The sequence below is a fragment of the Bolinopsis microptera genome, chromosome 8, assembly GCF_026151205.1.
Source record: "Bolinopsis microptera isolate Bmic1 chromosome 8, MBARI_Bmic_1.0, whole genome shotgun sequence".
NCBI lineage: Eukaryota > Metazoa > Ctenophora > Tentaculata > Lobata > Bolinopsidae > Bolinopsis > Bolinopsis microptera.
Genome location: NC_087079.1, coordinates 6,797,020 through 6,818,124, shown reverse-complemented (window position 1 = coordinate 6,818,124; position 21,105 = coordinate 6,797,020). Strand labels below are relative to the sequence as shown.

Sequence of the window (21,105 nt, the reverse complement as noted above, 5' to 3'; positions counted from 1 at the left end):
AATGAAAATACCATTAACCTAGATTGGAACCCTTACAGGGGAATGAAGTTAGTAAGTTAACATCATAACAATAATCAATGTATATAATAAATCCTGATTACAATAGTTATGTGAAATTTACAACATACAAGGATTCTGTCTCCACGAGCAATAATTTCAATAATGTCCTAGTACCTAAGTACAACTTTGATTCAGCTGGTAACAACTCAATAAACGCCCATTTATATGCCAATGTGGTTGATATGTATCTATTCGCCACAATTCATTGACAGATTGCAGAGATTGACTGATAGCTGAGATTTTGCAAACTGCTGGCTGTAAAGGTGTAACCCCTGAACCGGGGGGTTTTCCTTCTTCCTGTCAACGGGACAGAATTTCCTGCAGGGACTAACAAAGCAGTTTGTTCTGGTTAGATGTCAGTGCTAGGAGTATTTGGAACCTATTGGAAAGGGCATTTTTTCCCGATCCATGACTCAAAGTGCCGAAGGCACAAAAGAGTCAAGGACAAGGGTTAGCGAACGAGGTTTTTTTTGTATATGGTAGCTTTGCGACCGTACCTGCGAGCGTGCGAGCGTGCGAGCGACCGTACCTGCCTGCACACGTACACTGTAATCGCCCACGTGACTACCTGCGCAAAGTTATTTTGCTGAATAATCCGAATCAGCTAATTGTTGGCGCGCGGCGCTGAACTGACCAAGTACATTGTTAATTTCACCATGTACATATCCCACTAGGCACTAATTGATAGCATACTATTATTATTTTGAGTTACTTATACTATTTTGCACACATCCGTGTCGGGTGTCAGGTTGCATAAACAATAAGCATATGGTTTTTAAAAATATACACGATTTTCAAATTCAATATGGAATTATATTAACTTGGTGGCGCTCGGCCTGTCACTTCGCCATATATCTGCATACTTATAAACAGTAAAAACTGGGGTCCTCAGGTTGTATAGAAAATGATAAAATACGCCATCACGGATCGGGAAATTGAGCGGCCATGCACAAAAAAAAGCGGCCGCATTTCTTGTTAACTGTAAGAATATATCATGCTGAAGCAAAAAGGCTCTTGGAACTCCAATGAGTATAATATACCCACTAGTTTTAAATACAAGTTCAGGAGGCTGGAGGAATGGCACCAGAGACATCTGAGTTCTTAAAGCACCTTGCAGGAAAGATCAGCCTTTGGGAAGGTCAGAGATACTGTGATGAAATGACTTTTATCAAACACAGATTACGGTTTGGTTGCATTATTTCAATAAGGCGATACACCGGATAAACACTTCTTAGATCATGAATACTCAAGGTATGTTTGTTGGGTAAAGGTCCAAACTGCAGGTTGCAATATTAAGCACAATATCAAATCATTTATTAAATTATTAAGATGTTCTTATGAAGGCATCCTCACCTAAATTAGAATTCTACAATCAAATTAAACATGATTTTGAACCAGAAACATACTTAGGAGTTGTTAAGATCCCCGATGCTCGGAAAAGCTTAACAAGGTTTCGTATTAGCTGCCACAATCTTTACATTGAGAGGGGCCGTTACGAAACCCCCCTAGTACCAAGAGAACATCGATGGTGCACTTTTTGCTTTTTCAGCAAGGGGCTTAAGCCTATTGAGGACGAAATTCATGTTCTAACTGACTGTTTACTCTACTCCTCAGTTAGAGAAAAATTTAACTTCCATCCCAAAAATATTACTGACCTAGCCGGTTTGCTATCCGATAAAACACTAGACCCTACAAAATTTACTGCCACAGCAAGAGCAATCCATTCAATTCTCTCTGTGAACGAAAATTTTACAGCCTACTATAAGAGCCCAGATTTCCACTCAAATACTGGCCAATGCATAATGCTATAGGACCTCAAAAATAGTATTATAAAACATTTCTATTTTATCCCTACACATTTGTAAATAACTAGAATTGTGTAACCTTAAATTATTTCAGAATTATAACTATTGTGAATTCAATAAAATAATTATCACTTTTGTATCCTTGTATCCTTGTATCCTTGTATCCTTGAATATATATGATCAATATTACAAAAGCACAGGACAAAAACCAAGAAACACTGAAATTTGAATAAAGTTCTCAATTTAGAAGTGTCATTTGCAGATTCCTTGCCAGGGGAAAAAGAGAGCCATATGCATTCTAAATGTTGTAAGTTGATCAGTATGCAACTGGCTAACTCACTGCGCCAGTGACTTGACAAGTCTAACTGTCTAACAACTTTACTGGCTCACTGAGTCAGCCCAATTCTATGACATTCTTCAAGTTTATTCAACAGCATAACCCAGGTTGGGCTGGGAAAATCCACTATCCCATATTTTATCTGCCAAACTGTTTTGTCGGTTAAGTCAGTTTTAAAATCGTAAGCAATTTCAGATGCTCAGACTATGAAATAGACCATTATAGCAAAATATCACAATGCCAGATTTTAGTACAACTAATTATACACTGTTTCTTAACTTTTCTGTATATTGTTAAGCAGCCATGATAAAAATAGCTCGTAAAGTTGGGACTCTGGGAGCTGTCACTCAGAGGGTAGCTGGTTTCCATCATGATAGTGTAAGAGACGAGCCTGCTCCTTATCCTGGAGTTAAAACAGAATTTACTAAAGAGATGCGGTTCATTCTTCCTGAAGAGGTAATTTTCAGATATTTATAATCAATTTACCAGTAATCAAATTTTTAATCAGGTTTGATCACTGATGATTCAGTGATATTATTGCCGATTTGACATTAATGTTCTCACTCTGCGTGGTATATAATGTCTATAACAAGAATAATACAGGTACCAACAATCCCGATTTACAGAGTTCTGAACAGTCAGGGAAAAGTCATAAATCCCAAAGATGATCCCGAATTTGACAAGGAAGACCTTCTTGATATGTACAAAGCAATGGTTAAAACCAGTATCATGGATAGAATATTGTATCAGTCTCAAAGACAAGGTACATTTTATGTACTTGAATAATGTTCTTTTCTGTCCCTTGGCTTTTTGTCAACAAATTATAATATACCCGGGTAGTAATATAAGTGTGCATGCATGAAGTAAAAATTACGCTTTGTTCTATCAAACAATACAGGCTAAAAGTATGACTGAGGATGCATTATGTTCAAATCAAAACATGACTGACTCATCATTATATTTATTGATTCAATGCAATTCATTGTAACAATTCAAGCCGGAAACTTAAAATTGGCTTCCAAAAATTCAGCGTGTGACCTTAGGAATGATTCTAATGTTTCACGTACAGAATAGCTTTTTTTCTCCTTTTTTTTTTTTAGAGTAGCTTATAGCGTCAAGAACTGCATTAATAACTCAATTTTGATACACGCTTTCGTGTTTTGTTTAGGGCCGTTTACATATCAAGAATTGTGGCCCCAATTCTTACTGTGTTTGTAACTTGTGTTCTGTAACTTGTGTTCTGAACAATTTACAGTTATTGCTATTAACAAAGCTATTAACAGCAACATAACCTTTCAAAAGTAGGCGTATATCCAATATCCGAGAAACTATGTCAAGTTTATTAACTCAAACAGTTCCCCAATAAAGATGACATAAACCCACAATTTTCAGGGCGTATATCCTTTTACATGACGAACTTTGGAGAGGAAGCAACCCAAATAGGCAGTGCTCGAGCTCTCAAGTTTAAGGATGTCGTGTTCCCTCAGTACCGTGAAGCTGGTGTGTTTATTTGGAGAGGCTATACTCCGCTCGAAATGATGCATCAGTGTTTTGGAACTAACAAGGACTTCGGAAAAGGTGATTTTTAGAAATTTTTGCCTTTTCTAAAGATATCTCAACTCCTCCTACTTATACTCAAGGCAGAATTAGCATCAAAATCTGAATTCAGAGCTTTAGAGCTTACCTTGAAATGGACAATGATGGTCCCTGAGCTTTACACAGCATTATAAGAACTAGAGTGGGCACATAACCTATGGTGTCATAATGTTTAAATATAGTTGTATTATAATTTACTGATTTGTCCCCGTGTGACCAGGTAAACAGATGCCAGTACATTACACTGGAGCGAAAGTTAACATCCAGGCTGTGTCATCACCACTCGGTACACAGGTATTGTTCAGGTAACCAGGTAACCAGGTAACCAGGTAACCAGGTAACCATGTAACCAAGTAACCAGGTAACCAGGTAACCAGGTAACCAGGTAACCAGGTAACTGTGTCATCACCACTCGGTACTCAGGTATTGTTCAGTAATTATTGTTCTTTTATTTGTGTAAAATCCGGATTGGAGTATTGTTTATGAGGCGCATGGTTGCAACGTATTCTTGTGTAAATTTGTATTGATCCCGTTTGATGCGACAAGGAAAAATGCTCTTATCAGGAAAGGAAGTTTTATTTGTGTATTATATTAATTTTATTATCCTAACAGTGCAGTATCATTTGTCGCAAGAAATCAGAATAATCAGAAACTATTTGGAACTCCCAAAATCTGTCTATTATTTTATTGTACATCTATAATTAATTCTGGATACTCTGCATACTGTTCTATAAATAGGCACATCCCATGAGGAGATGTACAGAATATGTTATTATGTCATTTATCTTTTGATTAGTTTTGGTATGTGTCATGCCCGTGGTCACGGTTATGGCCTCATGAGGTTGGCGATTTCTTGTAAGAGGGGCGGGGGTCTTTATGGAACTCCCTCTATCAGAAAAAACTAAAAAGTCGATTTTGAGACAATTTCCATTAAGACCCTGCCCCCTTAAGTCATAATATCTGTGCTTTATAAACAAATTTGAATGCTTAATCCCCGTTAAGTTTTATACAACCTTAATGACGTATGGTTGTCAAATAATAACGTCGATTTTTTGTCAAAATATCCTAATTTTATATTTTAATGAATTTCGACTGATAATTTTTAAAAAGTTTTACTCACCCTCAATGACGTAAATATGACAATTTCTTTATAAAATGATAAGGTTAAAGTATCTGAGTTTATAAAATAATTTCAACTCCTAATCCCTTTAATTGTCATGCTGAATAACGAAACTTTGAAACGCGTCGCTGAAATTACCACTGCTAGCCTGAAATTATCAAAGTCGTGCCCTTGCAGTTCAAATCCCATTTCTGTAACCAGATCTACGTAAACATAAACAGTAAACAGTTAACAGTACTACTACTATATTACTAGTACTATACGTAAACAGTAAACACCCTGCTAACCTGAGCTGCATTACAACCCTCAGATCCCTCAAGCAGCCGGGTACGCCTACGCAATGAAGCAGCGCGACAAAGACTCCTGTGCAGTGTGCTACTTTGGGGAGGGAGCCGCCTCCGAGGGGGACTGCCACTCTGCCATGAACATGGCCGCCACACTGGACTGTCCTATTCTCTTCTTCTGCCGGAACAATGGTTATGCTATTTCAACCGCCACCAAGGACCAATACAGAGGAGATGGTAGGTAATCCAGGAGTTGTAGCGTTTACTCACATTAAGTTAAGTGGTTATATTATAATGCAGCAGCCAGCAGCCAGCGTGGTACATACCACGTGGGTACGTGATTACCACATGGGCACGTGATTACCACGTGATTACCACGTGCCCACGTGATTACCACGTGGGTACGTGATTATCATTAAGCACCAGACTTGACAACTCTGCTTTTTTGCCAAATTGAGACAAATTCGGGAGAGGTTAAGTGGTTGTATTTTGTTAATTTGAAGATTTGAAGCTTTTCCCCGTGGTACGTTATAGTCAAATTGGGTATCGTGGTAAAGTCTTCGAATCTCGGCGAATCTTCAAATCAACAAAATTAGTCGGATCCAGCACGATTACGTTTGAGTTTTTGGACATCCTCCGGTATTTTTAATTCCGGTCAGAGATGGTTAAGCCTGTCATGTCCCGAGTTTTTAATTTGTAGATTATTTTGTTCAGTAGACAGGGGAAGGCGGCAGTAACTTCCTTTTTATTGATTTTCGTTTGCTGACGTGTTTCCAAGAAAGTATCCGGTATTATAACTTATAACCTCAAGCTAACTTTTCAATACAATGAATGTAAATCTCCAGCTTCTCTAATGATATTTTTATATGCAGGTATCGCATCCCGTGGGATAGGGTATGGAATACCCGCAATAAGGTTTGACGGTAACGATTTGTTTGCGGTGTACAACGCGACGAAAGCCGCGCGGAAACTCAGTGTCGAACAGCAGAGACCAGTCGTGTTAGAGGCTATGACTTATAGAGTGGGCCACCACAGCACCAGCGATGATTCTACTGCCTACAGGTTTGTCTATACAAATCTCAACAAATACTTACTTTAAATACAGATGTCTGCAAATACTCATACATGATATTATTTAGATACAGAGTTACTAAGACTTATCTCAGAATTAGATTCGTATCTTCTTTGAATACAGATTTTCTTTAAATCCTTGTCTACTGTCGATGCAAAGTTACTTTACTTAATTACTTTATGTACTTAGGAAATATTCGTAGATTCCTTTAGTGGGTCATCAAATAGTTTGACCGCCCTTGTAGCATCGCTGCTGCCTTGTCCATACTACAGTCCAGCAAAAAATTTCAATTAGGGCAGACAGATGGGTTATAATCTGGAAAGGATTTAACAAATGCTGATAGCTTTAAACAGCTGTGGGTCTATAATGGGGTGAAGATCTGAGCACCGAGGCTGGAACGTTCCTAGCTCGGGATGCCATAGAACTGACATGATGTGACCACGATATAATATCTGAAGACACTGTAACTCCTAGATCCTTAACTCGGTATATTTTATAGAGCATAATATTCGACCCACTGTATGTTTACAAAAGGCAGCTCTCATACAGACTCTCATTAGGTGAACTAGGAGCTCAAACTTTAGATGCTTACTTAATTTAAATACATACACGTCGTATAGTTAATTCAAAATGCTAGTACAGAGCTAACCATTCGTTCATTACCTCAAAACACAATTCTGTCTCGCCAATCTTCTCAGAAATTATAATCCTTCTGCTTAGTTTACCGTGCATTCAAGCGTAAATTGTCGATTTAACTATTCAAAACATTTATCTTTACGTCATTGTTTATCGATTACTGATAAACCATTTCTATATCTTATACTACTACCAGTTTCTGTATCCTCAGCTAACAACTCGATATATTTACGAAACCCCTTCTTATCACTACTACTAGTACTACTTCTTATCAATAATAAGTTTTCAGAACCCCTCCAGGTGGCTGTAAACTAACAATATGTAAACAATATGTAATGTTTCCAGGTCGTTGTTACCACCTTATTTGTTAAAATAAACTACCCCTGCAGGTCAGTAGACGAGGTGAAGCACTGGGACACAGTGGACACGCCCATAAACCGTATCAGAAACTACCTGGCAGAGAAGGGGTGGTGGGACGAGGTGCTGGAGAAGGAGTTCCGGACTAGTACCAGGGGGGAGATACTGAAGGGGTTCAGGGAGGCGGAGAACACTAAGCTACCTAACCCTCTACAGGTTAGTGTGTGTTTAACTTTTAGGGGGCAGGGGCAGGGGCAGGGGCAGGGGCAGGGGCAGGGGCAGGGGCAGGGGCAGGGGCAGGGGCAGGGGCAGGGGCAGGGGCAGGGGCAGTACCAGGGGTAGTACCAGGGGTAGTACCAGGGGGAGACACTGAAAAAAATGTCATTAACATAGCTATAATAGATTGGTCACACTAAAAATAAATTCGTTGCTCTGTTGGGGAAATATTCTATATCATAATATACGGTAAGCGTGAGCAGTGAAATATCGCAAGAAAAACGCTATAACTACTTAATACTCAGTTACAGCTGTGATATTGCTCATTTAATTCGCTGCATAGTAATGATGCTTTCGTAACGTTGGATATAATATAGTACCTACAGTTGGATCTATAGTACTACCTCTTTAAACTATATTGCCTATCATACATGAAACTTCTAGTTGGGCTGAACATTAAGTTTAGTTTGTTCCAACCGGCTATAAGTTTTATAAATCTCAGTTCTTTTGTAACGTTGTTGAAATCAATTATATATGTTATATAGTGTCGGCTTTAAATGAGTTTTGATAAGTTTATTAAGAAATACATAAGTTAGAAAGTAGCAACCGCTCGACCGCCGTCCACAATGAACAGTACTGCACAGTTGAGCCGCATAAATATATTTTATTATTTACACACTGTGGATGGTGGTTCTACATTGTAAATATTATGTGTTAGGTTTGAGTTTACAATCCAAGGCTCGGGTTATATAATTAGATTAGTTTACTAATGTTATAAGCTTCAACCATCCTCGGCCTCGTAAGTTTAATATGAAATTGAGTGTTATGTATCAAAGTTGGCTGCACATGATGTTATTAAATATGCAACTTATTCCAGCATGTTCTCTTGGTTTCCAGAATAGCGTTATTAGTTTTATAGTCTAGACATGAGCTGAAGCTAAACTCTTAGATCTAGTTGAATTAATCTCATTGCTGAGGGCAAAAGAGTTTCATAACATTTAGATTGATCACAAGACTTAAGTAAACAGCAAAATTTAATCATGATTAAAACTATATATATAATACCCCATTTTTGTATAAAATGTTATATTATTAAATAAATTTTACATATTAGTATCGCGATAAATAGCATAAATAGATGTGTGCCAGTTAACTGTGTGGTGTTACCGATTTTTACAATACTTATGATAGTAGAAGTAACAAATTTACTTATTCATTTTGTCAAACAATTTAATTAATTTAAAAATTCAAATAAATTTTACATCAATGACCAAAATATCTACAATGAGGCAACAACATGATTCATGAGGGTTAGAAAAATATTAATTAACCTCAACACTACTAGACTTCAGCAAGAGTGAGGAAAATGTATGTAAAACATTAGTAAAATCTATTTCGGCTAAATCAAAACACGGCGGTCAAACCATAATGATATTGGTGCCGATACGCGGACAAACTAGTCGTTTCATGTTTTAGTTAAAGATATAGCAAAACCAATCATCCACACCGATGATTAGAATTGTTCTACTTTTATCTTTGACTATACCATGAAATGGTTCGTTTGTTCGCCTATTTCAAGTGTTTCACATGTTTGATATAATAAAATAGGCCTGCTTGTTAGTTAGAACTGTTTGGGAAACCAAGCAACAACTCATTGGTAGCTTATTGGGCACGTTCGCTCGTACGACGGTCGCAAAGCTACCATATACAACAAAAAACCTCGTTCGCTAACTCTTGTCCTTGACTCGTTTAATGATAATTGGATAGCAGTGAAATTGTCAGCAGTCTGTTGGTAGAGCTGTATATAAGCAGGGGCGTAATATATAATAGGGGCAGATTATTCGTGTATTAACACGTTATTAAATTTAGATTAGCTCTTTATGACTTGAATGTTGTGACAGTGTTAGCTTGCTAGTATTGTAAAGTTGTATTTAAATAACTCTAGACTTTTGACAGTTTTGCTGCTCGTATTATAAAGTTGTGTCTAGAATCACTGCGTCATATATATATATATAATATATAATTATATATTGGTTATAGAAGTTCTGGTTATAATGGTCTCTACTAGCAGTTTATAATCGTCCAGCAGGTTTGTGACTAGAATTGTGGTGTTAAAAGGTAAGCCGTGGGTATTTATAGGTACAGTGCCGACAAACTCTTAGCCGGCTAATAGCCGGGTTAATAGCCGGTTAATAGACGGTCGGCATAAGATAATGATATAATATCATAATATATAGCGCATTAGCGCGGTAACTGCGGCAACATGGTAATCCGTTGATGGTCGCTGAATCGTAACTTTGTGTACATCGCACAATTAATCTACTTTGGCATGATTACGCTGGATCTCGAGTCTCGGCTATAAGAACTGTTGTAAGTTGTTTACTGGAAGTTCCGCTTTTTATTTACTCTTTTATTGTAACACAGACCATTTCTTTTGGTATAATGGAAGCTTCATCTCTGGCTCAAATTGTAAAAGACGGGAACGCAACTTGAATAGAAAAAAAAGGGTTTATGAATGAGTTTAAACTATAAATACCATATATGAGATGAGAATTTGTTTAAAAGGGGGACACAATGACTTATTCTGACTGTACAAAATTATCGCTTATTAGTCTTAATAGTCATTGAGTTATTTGAGTGTCGCCAAATGTAATGGTAAAAGTGTCTGAGGATGACTGATAAAAACGGAAAGAAAAAAAAAAGCTGATTAGTTTCAGCCGTTCAATCTCCCTTTTCTTAGCCAGCTCTTCATCATACTACATTTATAGTTCATACTCCTTCATAAACGCAATTTCTATTCCCTTAAAACTACGTAATATGCTGGAAGTGCTCACAGTTTAATGTGAAGCATAGATTACCTGTGAAATGTATATAATAACACATGTGTAATGTGTATACACATAATGTGTATAAGGTGGACATACTTGGCACTGTCCGGGGAGTTGCATGCAACTTTTTAGAATAGTACGGATATTTCCGGGGGGGGGGGGGGGGGGGGGGTACCAGTCCTTCTGATTAAAATACTGGCTCCAGTCAGCCTGTTAGCTGTTTGACGTGGTCATGGCAGTGGAATATGTGATAAAGTATGTAGAATATGTTGTGAAGTATGTAGAATATGTCATGTATTGTATGATATGTTGTGAAGTACTCGATGTAGTTGGAAAAGCTGGCGTTCATCACGTACTTGCACGTCGTATAACTGATGGAATTTGAGTTTTGTTATTAACACTTTCTTAAGTTTGAAGTACGATAATTTCTAATATTTCTATTAATGTTTTACGTCAAATTGTTGGATCAATGTTGAAGTACGGTTTTCTGAAATACAATGTTTCATTATTAGTAATTCGTGTTCGCTTCATGCAGCCTTTATAAATTAAATACTATCTGGAAATATTTCTGGAATGACTCAGTCAGTCAGCTTAAAACGTTGCCGTTTACTTTTGTTGCTCAAGCTGGGAGTTGGGAATATTTCATACCGGGAAGTAATGCACCTAGTTACGTAGCTTTATTTCGCTGATTGATTTGATACAAATTAATTGTGCTTGTAATTTCTGATTCTTTGTAGTATCCGAAATTCTTATCTTTCTTTTTCTTATATCTTTTTTGTTTAACCAGAAAGTTTGAATTGAAAGTAAGATGACTAAAAATTAAAAAGGTGAAAGGATTAAATCGACCTTTAATTGCCAGATGCTTTAATTTTATTCTGCGTTTAAATATCTTCCATTAAATAAGTCTCGCCGTGATTTTAAGAACAATTTATTTTCCCGATCCATATTAGAAGATCATTCCTGAAACGCCGTGGTCCCAGGCATACCACACGTAAGGGTCTCTTTGGTTCGGAGTCACGTGATGCCCGTATAAGGAGTGTTTTGCCATCCCTGGGGTGAGAGATGGTTTTGTTTCCCGCCAATTTCTGTCACTTCCTTCTTGACGTCTGGGACCTCACGTGATATCACGTGATGTCAGGTTTTAGAAAGCTGTCACCCATCACTGACACTAAGATCGATGAGAGCCCAAATCCAATCAAGTAATAATAACGCAAACTTCATCAGTACGTCATCATAAATAAATATTTTTGAAGAAATCTATAATTTGCCTAATATACAGTAACTGTATAACTACAAAAACCCATTAAAAAATTAGCTTTATGCTTTTTATGCCGAACTTCACGTACACTTACTTAAGTTACTAATGTAAGTTATTACCAGTATGCAAATTGTTAGCGAATAATAAATTTAATAAATCTTAAAAGCTTTTAAAGCAAAATATTACCGTATCGATACCGTAATATTTCTAGAGCCTTCATAAAGACACTTTCCTGCCGCCTATCTTTCCAAAACTGTTTATAAAACCTTGGCCTTGGAAATTGTTCGAATATCTGTGGGAAAGGTGTCAGCTGTTAAGTGATCACATTTTTAGTTTGTACTATCTGTCCTGCAAAGAAAAGAAAGCAGCTGTCATGAAAACAGGTATTCTCGTCTTGTCACGTACAGCTTAGAACCACGTGACACCACCACAGGAATTAAACAGGAATTAAACAGGAATTAAACAAAATTGGGTCAAACGGCAGATGCCGTGTCCGACCAAATTTACAGGAATAGAAGGTTTAATTTTCAAAACTACTCCTATGTAAAGAATAACCAAACAAGGTGGTAAAAGTAGATAGCCATGCAAAAGAATTAGCACAGATGGCACAGACGTATGCAGAAAAATCTCAGCCAAGAGCACTCAACAATGACAAAGAAAGTATCATATACAATGTCCACTCACTTATCAAATACAAAACACGACATTCATTCAGTATTTTTCTTCGGGAACCTCCGTTCATCGACCTTATTTAAAAACGTCCAATGTCTCTAATTGATGTTGAGTCGTCGAAGATTTCTCCCGGTTCTTCTCTCATTACTAACAGGTCCCTCGTTCGTTGATGCAGGTTTTTGTGTAGGTCTTCGTATAGGGGGCATTCGTAGAGGATGTGTTGCTCATCTTCTATCACTGGATATGCCCCTGGTAGCTCATAGAGAAGATCTAACAAGTCATCGTCGCTTGAGCAGCAATGTCTGCAGGCCCGATGTTTTATGTTAAACCGCTTTTTGCCGTAGCGACCAGTTTCAACGTTAAAGCGGTGGGAGCTGCTTCTGAATTGCGCGATTTTCTTTGAGCAGTTAGGTTTAAGATCAAGGGCTAGGTACATCTCTTGAGCAAACTTTCTCTTCACTAAGTTGTAGAATGATAGTTTTCTGTTAGATGTCCTTTCTGTTTCCCATGAGTTTATAAACCACTTTTGCAAACTCTTTCTAATCTGGCTTGGTCTTAATCCTTGGTTTCTCTCTGATGCCTCGATGGTTTCTTGCATCTGCTCGAGAGTGGAGAACCAGCTCAGGTTTAGGGTCGCCTGCTCTTCGAAAGCGTGTCTAGCAAAGCAGTCACGATCGTCTACAACCATTTGTTCAAGTCTTTCTTTGTAGTTGAACACTTGCTTTGATAGCGTGATGCCTACATGACCGAAATTTAAGCCAGTTTATGTTTCTAGCTGAGGTTGATGAAAACACTGTGAACCTCCAGTCTTCCTCTGCTGTGGACACATCTTCACTTCTGAGAAATTATTGACCTCACAAATGCCACAAAACAACGGAAAGATAGCTATACAAAATGAACAACAAAAGCACCGCTCTAATTCTTGGTAAGCACGATTGTAGTCTGGTCAGGTATGAAGGAGATGTGTTTACCTGCATCATAGTAGAAGAGTAGAGGGCTGAACAATTTTTTCAAGACCAAAAATTCAGAATGGGAGAACCGCCTTTACAATTTATGAAGCAACGTAATATGTCAAAAATGCTTATTTTTTGTGAACCGTCTATTTAGAAATAATATGCATCCATTGACGGGAGTGAAATACTAGACGGGGCGGGGCATACCACATCAAGTTATTCAGTTATACACATATATACTGATACTTCAGTTAACAAAAGCTTTCGTGGTCCAATTGCTGGAAAGTTGCTAATTCTGAGAATTCGTCCTTTTACAAACTACCCTGTTCAGCTGATCATAATTGATTATCAGTGTAAATGTTGTTAATAGTGATTGGTCCGTTCTATTCGTTTTCTATTCGCTTGTTTTATTTGCTTTAATGAATTTTCCGTTCACGTAATTGTTCACATGATAAATAAAATTGTCACTGATCGAGAGACATCAGTCATCGCAATTTAGATTCATGGTTAGAACTTATTATTACAATAAGATGACATTCCAGCTTCTGCCTTCTCTGTTGAAATTATCCGGATAATTTTTTGAAAAGAGTAGGAATTTACAAACTGATATTCTGATCGGTCCCTGCTTTTAATTGAGCTTCGGTAAGGCTTAACCACTTATCCCCGGCTCTTAGGCTAGTTTACAAGAAGTCTCTAACATGTTTCTATCAAAATGACGAAATTGGGCCAAATTGCGTGACCCCACTGCCAGAAACCATAGCAGACTAGCAGATAATCTGCAAGGAAATTTTCGATTTCGGAGAAAATTTTTGGTGCCTAAGAGGAAATTTATTTATAGAGAAAATTCATGGTAAAATGTTTCAAAATTCAGATCGTAGACTTTATAAAGTCTACGATCTGAATTTTGAAACATTTTACCATGAATTTTCTGGGGTAAAGAGGGAATTTTCTAAAAACAATCCAAAATTGTTGACAAATGAAAGACAAGGTCAAAAGGAAATCGCGGCACGTGCAGAATTTCTGAGGACCAAATTTGCGCATTCTCCTTTAAATCTGAGGGCCAAATATCACGTTCTTTATAATTATATGGAACTAATCACATCCACAGCCTTCCTAATGTAGGTACGGACCGAAAAAGTATTTTCTGCTCATAATGATCAGGGTAGCATGAAACATGAACAAAAGTAGTTTCCAGAAAAACTTTGAAAATAATTTCGATTTAGAAAATTTTCGGTCCGAGTCATTCTCGATAGCTAGGTATAAGGAGAGTGCCTCGATATGTAAGTTACTCTCCTTGTTTCTATATAAACATAACTTTTACAATAATTTGTACGTAATAATTATAATATAATAATGAGAATTTTTTGTTGGAGATTTCTAAATTATTATAGTTTTCTCTTTGTTAGGAGAGCCGCTCTGACATAAGTAGCTAGTGCCATTCTTGGTTACTAGTTGCTAATATGAGCGGGATATAAATTATTTGTTATTATTATTATTGATTTTCTATTATCACTAGAAGCCGCACAGACCTTCTATCTACACACAAACCAACTAGCAATTGTCATTAATTATCTAATCCTATGAACCAGTGTATCCCTAATTCATAATTCGTGTAACAACGAGTAAGTTACAGCTTGAATCGCTGGTGTTTATTTGTCTAAGTTGCTATACAAATTGTACAACACATAATTGACCAATATAGCTTCCAGTATGCTGTTTGATAGCGATAACATATTCGAGATTATGTTATACTAGTGTAACCAAGGCCTACGTCCGGGACTTCACTATCGGAGTTGAAATGCAAAAGTAACTTAACAATGTATCGATCGTAGGCATCATGAAGAAGAGTCTGTTTAGATCTTAGCACTATTCCTTGGCTAACACACTAAAGATTATTAATATAATAGATGCTATTGTTTTGTCTGACGAGCCTGTCGCTCCCTAATCTTAAACTATACTATCAAGCTAGTTAACGAATTTCTGACATCTAAAAGCCCTGCAAATACATTATCTTTCGCCGCGATTTTGCCTAATTTGAATTGTCGCGGCGCCGCGATTTTTGGCCTAAATAATCGCGATTTTCTTTTGTCCTTGATGAAATAGGAAAAAACTAACAGTTCTTTGAATCGTTTTTGAAACTGTGTTTGAAAATGATCTCTATTGCCAAATTGCTTCTAGGCCTTCTGTGTGGGCAAAATCATCAAGAATTTTGGCTGCGGCAAACATATCTTCAATTTCTGTCTGTGCGAAAGTTTAAGTTGTATGCACTCTACATTTCTCAGGTATGGTTGCCTCAACTCTGCAAGGCACATATAATAATTTGTGATAACTAAGACAGATGGTGCAAGCTGGCCATGTTTTACTTGTGGGTCATTTTGTAACTGGGTTGTAGGAGAAAGCCATTTTGTAACACACTATTTTGAAGGGCTTTATTGTAGATTTTAATGTGGCCAAGCAAAAACGCAAAACATTTTCTGGGGCCTAGCTCCAAATGCTTAAGAATTGTCCTGCTTTACTTGCCGACATTGCGAAAGTGGAAAATTCGCGAGCGAAGCGAGCGGGCCACAAAAAGCAGAAAATTTGTATCTTCGAGGAAATTTTTAACTTTCTGGATGTGGGTCAGCGTGACTGCGTTGTCAAAAATCAGTATTTGGCCAATAATTCCAAAATTTTTAAATCAGTCATTCTTGTTGCATATAAATGTGGCCATTGCGGTTAATTTTAGCCACCCATTTGTGAAATTTTATTTCACAAATGGGCGTGGCCAGGACGGTAAATTTTTTAGTCTGATTTTTTGGTCGTATAAAAACCTTGGGGAGGCCCCACAAATTTTGAGCCCTCTACTACGAAATGTGCATAAATTAATGGCTCAAATGCTTATCTTACGGTGATCTAGGGGTAAAGACTAAAGTAAGGGTCTCACTTGAGGGTCTTACTTTTCTTCGAAAGGGTCAGGGGCCCCTTTCCAAGAAACGTAAGACACTCCAGCATTACCACTTATTGCCAATTATTCGAGGAAAAGTCTTCTCTTGGAATCACGACTCAAACGAGTTCTGTAGAATACTTGAAAATAATTGTTCTACCAGAATTGTTCATATTAATAAATTAAAAATCTAATTAATCTAGGCAGAAGAATGCCCTATATTAAGCATCCATTGACGGGCTCAAAGACAAGCCAAAAGATGCCTTAATGCTTTTAACGTAGTTACCATGGTACCGTGTTAAAGTTGTATTGACTTCCCCCCAATAGCCCTCTCTCATTAATACTAATTGAAAATTATGATTATAACGTCAAACGTACCAATGCAATGACCGGCAGATGATTTGTAGATTATCCTATTATGGGAAACTCACAGCTAATCTTAGAGATCCTATTAAAATCTTATCCCATTAAAATTTTAATTCTATAACTATGGGTTCAATTATGAATTTTAATACTAGACACTGTCTACATAGTGTCAGGGTTGATCAAAATTAGATTCATCAAAAATATAAAAAATCAATATTCTGTACAATTTTCAGTGTTATTTTTCAAACACGATAAACTTTCAAAACATTTACATCTCGAAATTTTCTCCCGCTAACCCTCTTAAAATCATTCTCCATGAATGATTGAGTTCTAGCACAGTTCCAATAACCGTCCAATTCGCACAAGATCTAACGAACTCGCCAGCCCTTTAACCTTAATTGCTTGCCCTGATAAGCTCGGTTATAAATAATTGGGTCAGCAGTCTTAATTTTCATTTCCTGGTCAATCACTCCATTGAGAGCTCTAAATTTAGGAATCATTTTTCTCGGTATTATCTTTGCTCGGACTCATTTTCCCCGGTATATTTATATATATACATTTTTCCCGGTATTCGCCGCATCGCAAGTTCAGGACACAACAAGGTACACACAGGAGCCTACCGAACGTGGACGCGCATTTGTGATTTGCACGTGCTATTTTACACTACTATGGTACAGGAGTGCCGATTCTGTAGGAAGCAATTCCGGACTGACGCTGAGAAAAAGGAGCACGATAAAAAATGTCAGTCAGAGTAAGTTTTTAAACTTTTTTCAAATATTTTTCAAATATTTTTCAAATTCTATAATAATATATTAAGGCTGTTTATATAGTTGCAGCGTTTATGGAACTGCATTTAAATCTGGAATACAGTAGGTTTAAAATATTTCGCATAATAATAATAATCTGTAATAATTGAGTTTTTATATGTGACAACGTAATATGTTTTTAGACTCTCTTACTACTTCCTATGTGATACTGGGATTAGTTTATTATTATTTACTATATTAAAAATTATCGTAAATAAGGATTAACCTTATATTTCAGCAATGTAAAAATACTCAGAACTCAAGAACAACGTGTATGTTTTCAGGCGTCACAAAGCAGACAGGTTCGAACAGTACGTGCAGAGGCTAGGCTACGCTAACTACAGACAGCTTGCTCAGGAGGCCATCAGAAAGATGGGAGCTCATGCTTCTGTTAACAGTTTATTGGAATGTGTAATCCAGATGGAGAAGAAGAAGAATCCAGGCGGGGGTAAGAATGGTAGCGGCAGTGGAAGCAGCAGTAGCAGCGGAAGAAGATAACGGTATTTGTGGGAAACTGTTTTTTAATTATATAACAAACTTCTTAGGAAACTGATGAGCATGACCTTATTTGAGAATAAAATATTTTACGAATTTCACTATTTTTCGAGATAGTATTTCAGCATTTTCTGATAGCCAGGTCCGGTTTTGTTTGTAAAGTTTCGGACTTTAGCTTAACTTTCGACTTTAAGCTTTGTAGTACTACACAAAGCTGCTTGAAAATGTTTAGAGATACTGATTGAATAATTTTTTTAAATGTGTTCTTTTTAATTGATAAATCAATCAGCTGTATCGTGTTATTTAACAATTAACATTTTAGTCAACTCAGCCGAGTCAACCACTCGCTATCATTCTATTTATCTTTAGTATTCAGACTAATTTGAGTGAATCGGATTCTTTGATAACCAAACAAAAAATGTAACATTTACTTCTTTAATTCTTTAAACACTCCAGGTTCTCGTGTTTTCTAATTACATGGTTATTTTTTCACAGAAGGCTATTTATTAATATTATAGGTTATTGATTTAACTAGGGTTATTTATTGCAGTATGAATTAATGTTTGATATTAAATTGAATTGAATTGAAAACAAAAATGTGGGGTTTTCATTAACAGAATACAAATGTTAACAGATAAAGGTGTTATGTATTATTTTATAATTCTAGAAACATATAATTGTTTTGCTGAGTTAAAAACAATATTAATGCAAATTATATCGTTATCGCAAATCAATGAATAAGAGAATAAAACAGATCTTGGGTCCAATGGAATCATCATCTTGAAATATATGGGTTGAAGAATATCACCCACATTTTTGACACATCTCGTCATCATCTCGTCTGATCATTTGGAGTGGCAAATGCTCCAAATGAATTTAATGGGGTGTTAGAAATAGAGAGGCTTCAGGAAGAGAATTTATTTAGTTATACTGGAAAGATTGAAGATGACGTTTTGGGGGGGGGGGGGGGGGGGGGGGGCCTGACGTTTCACTTTTCAGAAGAACGGTAGAACCCTAATATTCCCTTTAAATGATGACATCTTCGTGATTATGGTGGCAGTATCATGACAGATTGTTCACAGTAAAATTTATCACCATTATCTTGCATTCAAATTTTAGCAAAAATACACTGCATATAAAAACTTAAAAAGTTCCCTCGAACCAGATTTGAACTGGTGACCTAAGGATTACTAGGGTTGAAACCATTACAGTCCTCCGCTCTGCCAACTGAGCTACCAAGGGTATGCATCTCCAGATGTATATCTCTGGTAATTTGCGGTAAGTTGCTCTCAGTCGGATTCGAACAGATAAGCCCTGTTGTTTGAAATTCTGTGTAGACCTTTACTATACACCACCTGGCAACCACAGGGCCAGCAATTCCAACAAGACAATTACATTGTAGTGAGACATCGCAAAAAAGTGTTATAATCAGATATTCTATATTTATATAATTCATCTAATTAGATGGCGAGATTGTTATTGATATTTATAAGTGCTCGCTCACAAATAGATAAGAAATGTGTTACATGTTATGTTACATAAATTATAAACTTGCCTACAGAATCCTAGGTGTGATAAACGATTATATCTCTAATCTCTAATCTCTAGATAAACATGTTCAAATACCACGTAAACGTTGGCTATTAGCTGTAAAAATAATTAGCTGTAAAAATGGGGAATATTTCAGCCATTCTCTTTTATCTAATATCTACGCATTACGAATCTACCAATCGAATATTTGACTAATAACCGTGACATGATAGGCCTTATAATAGTCAATTAGCTAATCAATATGATAGTCGCGTAGTCGGTTATTTAATTAATTGTACCGCAGATATTTGACGAGGTCTGGGACGAGCTTCCAACTCAGCTTCAGGAGCAGAAAGATGAGTTTATCGAACACTGCGCTAAGTACGGAGAAAACTACCCGCTAGAGAGTTTCGAGGATATGAAATAACTTGTTGATTTGACGGGATATCGCCTAACTTCACAGTTGAACTTAACCACTGAACTTCATAGCTGAACTTCGCAGCTAGCTGGCATTACGCATGCTTTACCGCATGTAACAGGATTTTAGAGTAGGATCTTTAAATGAATAACTACGCAATACGGGCATGTTACAACTTCGGCTTAATTTCCTTATATAGTTTTAATGGCAGAAACCAAACCGAAACCAAGTTATTGTCCAAATATTTGAGATTGGAACTTGAAAGGCTGTAGAAGACTAGGGGAAACGCTCCCTATATGGTCACTTACTCACTTACTGTCGTCTTTTGTTTGGGTTAAAAATAGCTTATATATCCTTTAATGATCATGTTTAACTGACTTGGTATCTAAAGACCGCATTTTCATATTTTTAATATTATAGTTGTCAAAGAACTTTGTCGAGAGCTTCGCATGACATTTAAGGAAGTTTAAGGACGTTTGTAGTGTTTTTTCTTAGGTGATTTATTATCGTTATTTACTCAATTTAGTTAAGTTATTGTAGATGTGCTTTTTTGAGAAGTTGTTTTATTACATCCTTTAGTTTTGGTTGCTTAATAAATTATACTTTATTTTTTGACGATTACTACCCCGTTTTAAATCAAAGGTATGCCTTAAATATTAATCATCCAGTTTGGTGTCATCGTAAATATTTGCTAGTTAATTTTAAGATTTTTTATCAGATAGCTTTTTTGAAGGTATTTAAAATATTTATATTGCATGTTTTCAAAGGTTTTTTTACCTGTGCTTGTGAAAAAGAACATTTTTATAGTTTCACTCGAGAGTCGTAGTTAATTTAACAAAATAGACTTCAGAAAAGTTATCACTAACTGTGCCACATTACGTAGGATAAGTAAAATAGACGTACAAAAGTTATTAAGTTTTAATACAATTAATAAAAATATATATATTATTATTATAAATAGATTTAGATATTGATTGCATTTAATTCATTAACATCTTTAATCTGTCATATTCGGCTGTAACCACAATTTGTAATTATCACGCATAAAAGTACCTCTACTAATAAATAATTATATTTCATTGTATTGAACAAATAATCCTCGGTAAATGCTTCTCGCCAAATGAAGAGTGAAGACCTTATAGGGTGCCATATATATGATATTGTGATTTCTGTTTTACCCAATGAAGCATTATCGTAGACATTTAAACGCACAAATGAGTTCAACCTTTGACGTTATTTGACACTAAAGTTAAATATCTTCCGAATATTCTTCATTCGCAGCGTTACTTGAAGTGACTTCCCGAGAAATTGTCACTGTTTTAAGCAATTATAGATCGTCGTCATCGTGGCAGAATATGTATTTAATATTATCT

General features: G+C 36.5%; 1 protein-coding gene and 1 non-coding gene across 2 annotated transcripts; one reads left to right on the top strand and one right to left on the bottom strand.

The window, feature by feature from the left end:
• Positions 1-2,498: 2,498 nt before the first annotated feature.
• LOC134819110 (2-oxoisovalerate dehydrogenase subunit alpha, mitochondrial-like) lies at positions 2,499-20,887 on the top strand. The gene is made up of 8 exons (XM_063828882.1): positions 2,499-2,658; positions 2,806-2,965; positions 3,595-3,780; positions 4,019-4,092; positions 5,229-5,439; positions 6,075-6,264; positions 7,300-7,483; positions 19,619-20,887. The coding sequence occupies exons 1-8, from the start codon at positions 2,506-2,508 to the stop codon at positions 19,739-19,741; spliced, it is 1,281 nt and encodes a 426-aa protein (XP_063684952.1). The 5' UTR covers positions 2,499-2,505; the 3' UTR covers positions 19,742-20,887.
• Trnay-gua (transfer RNA tyrosine (anticodon GUA)) lies at positions 18,937-19,026 on the bottom strand. The gene is given in 2 exon segments: positions 18,937-18,972; positions 18,990-19,026. It is a non-coding gene; the product is annotated as a tRNA-Tyr (tRNA).
• Positions 20,888-21,105: the final 218 nt, after the last annotated feature.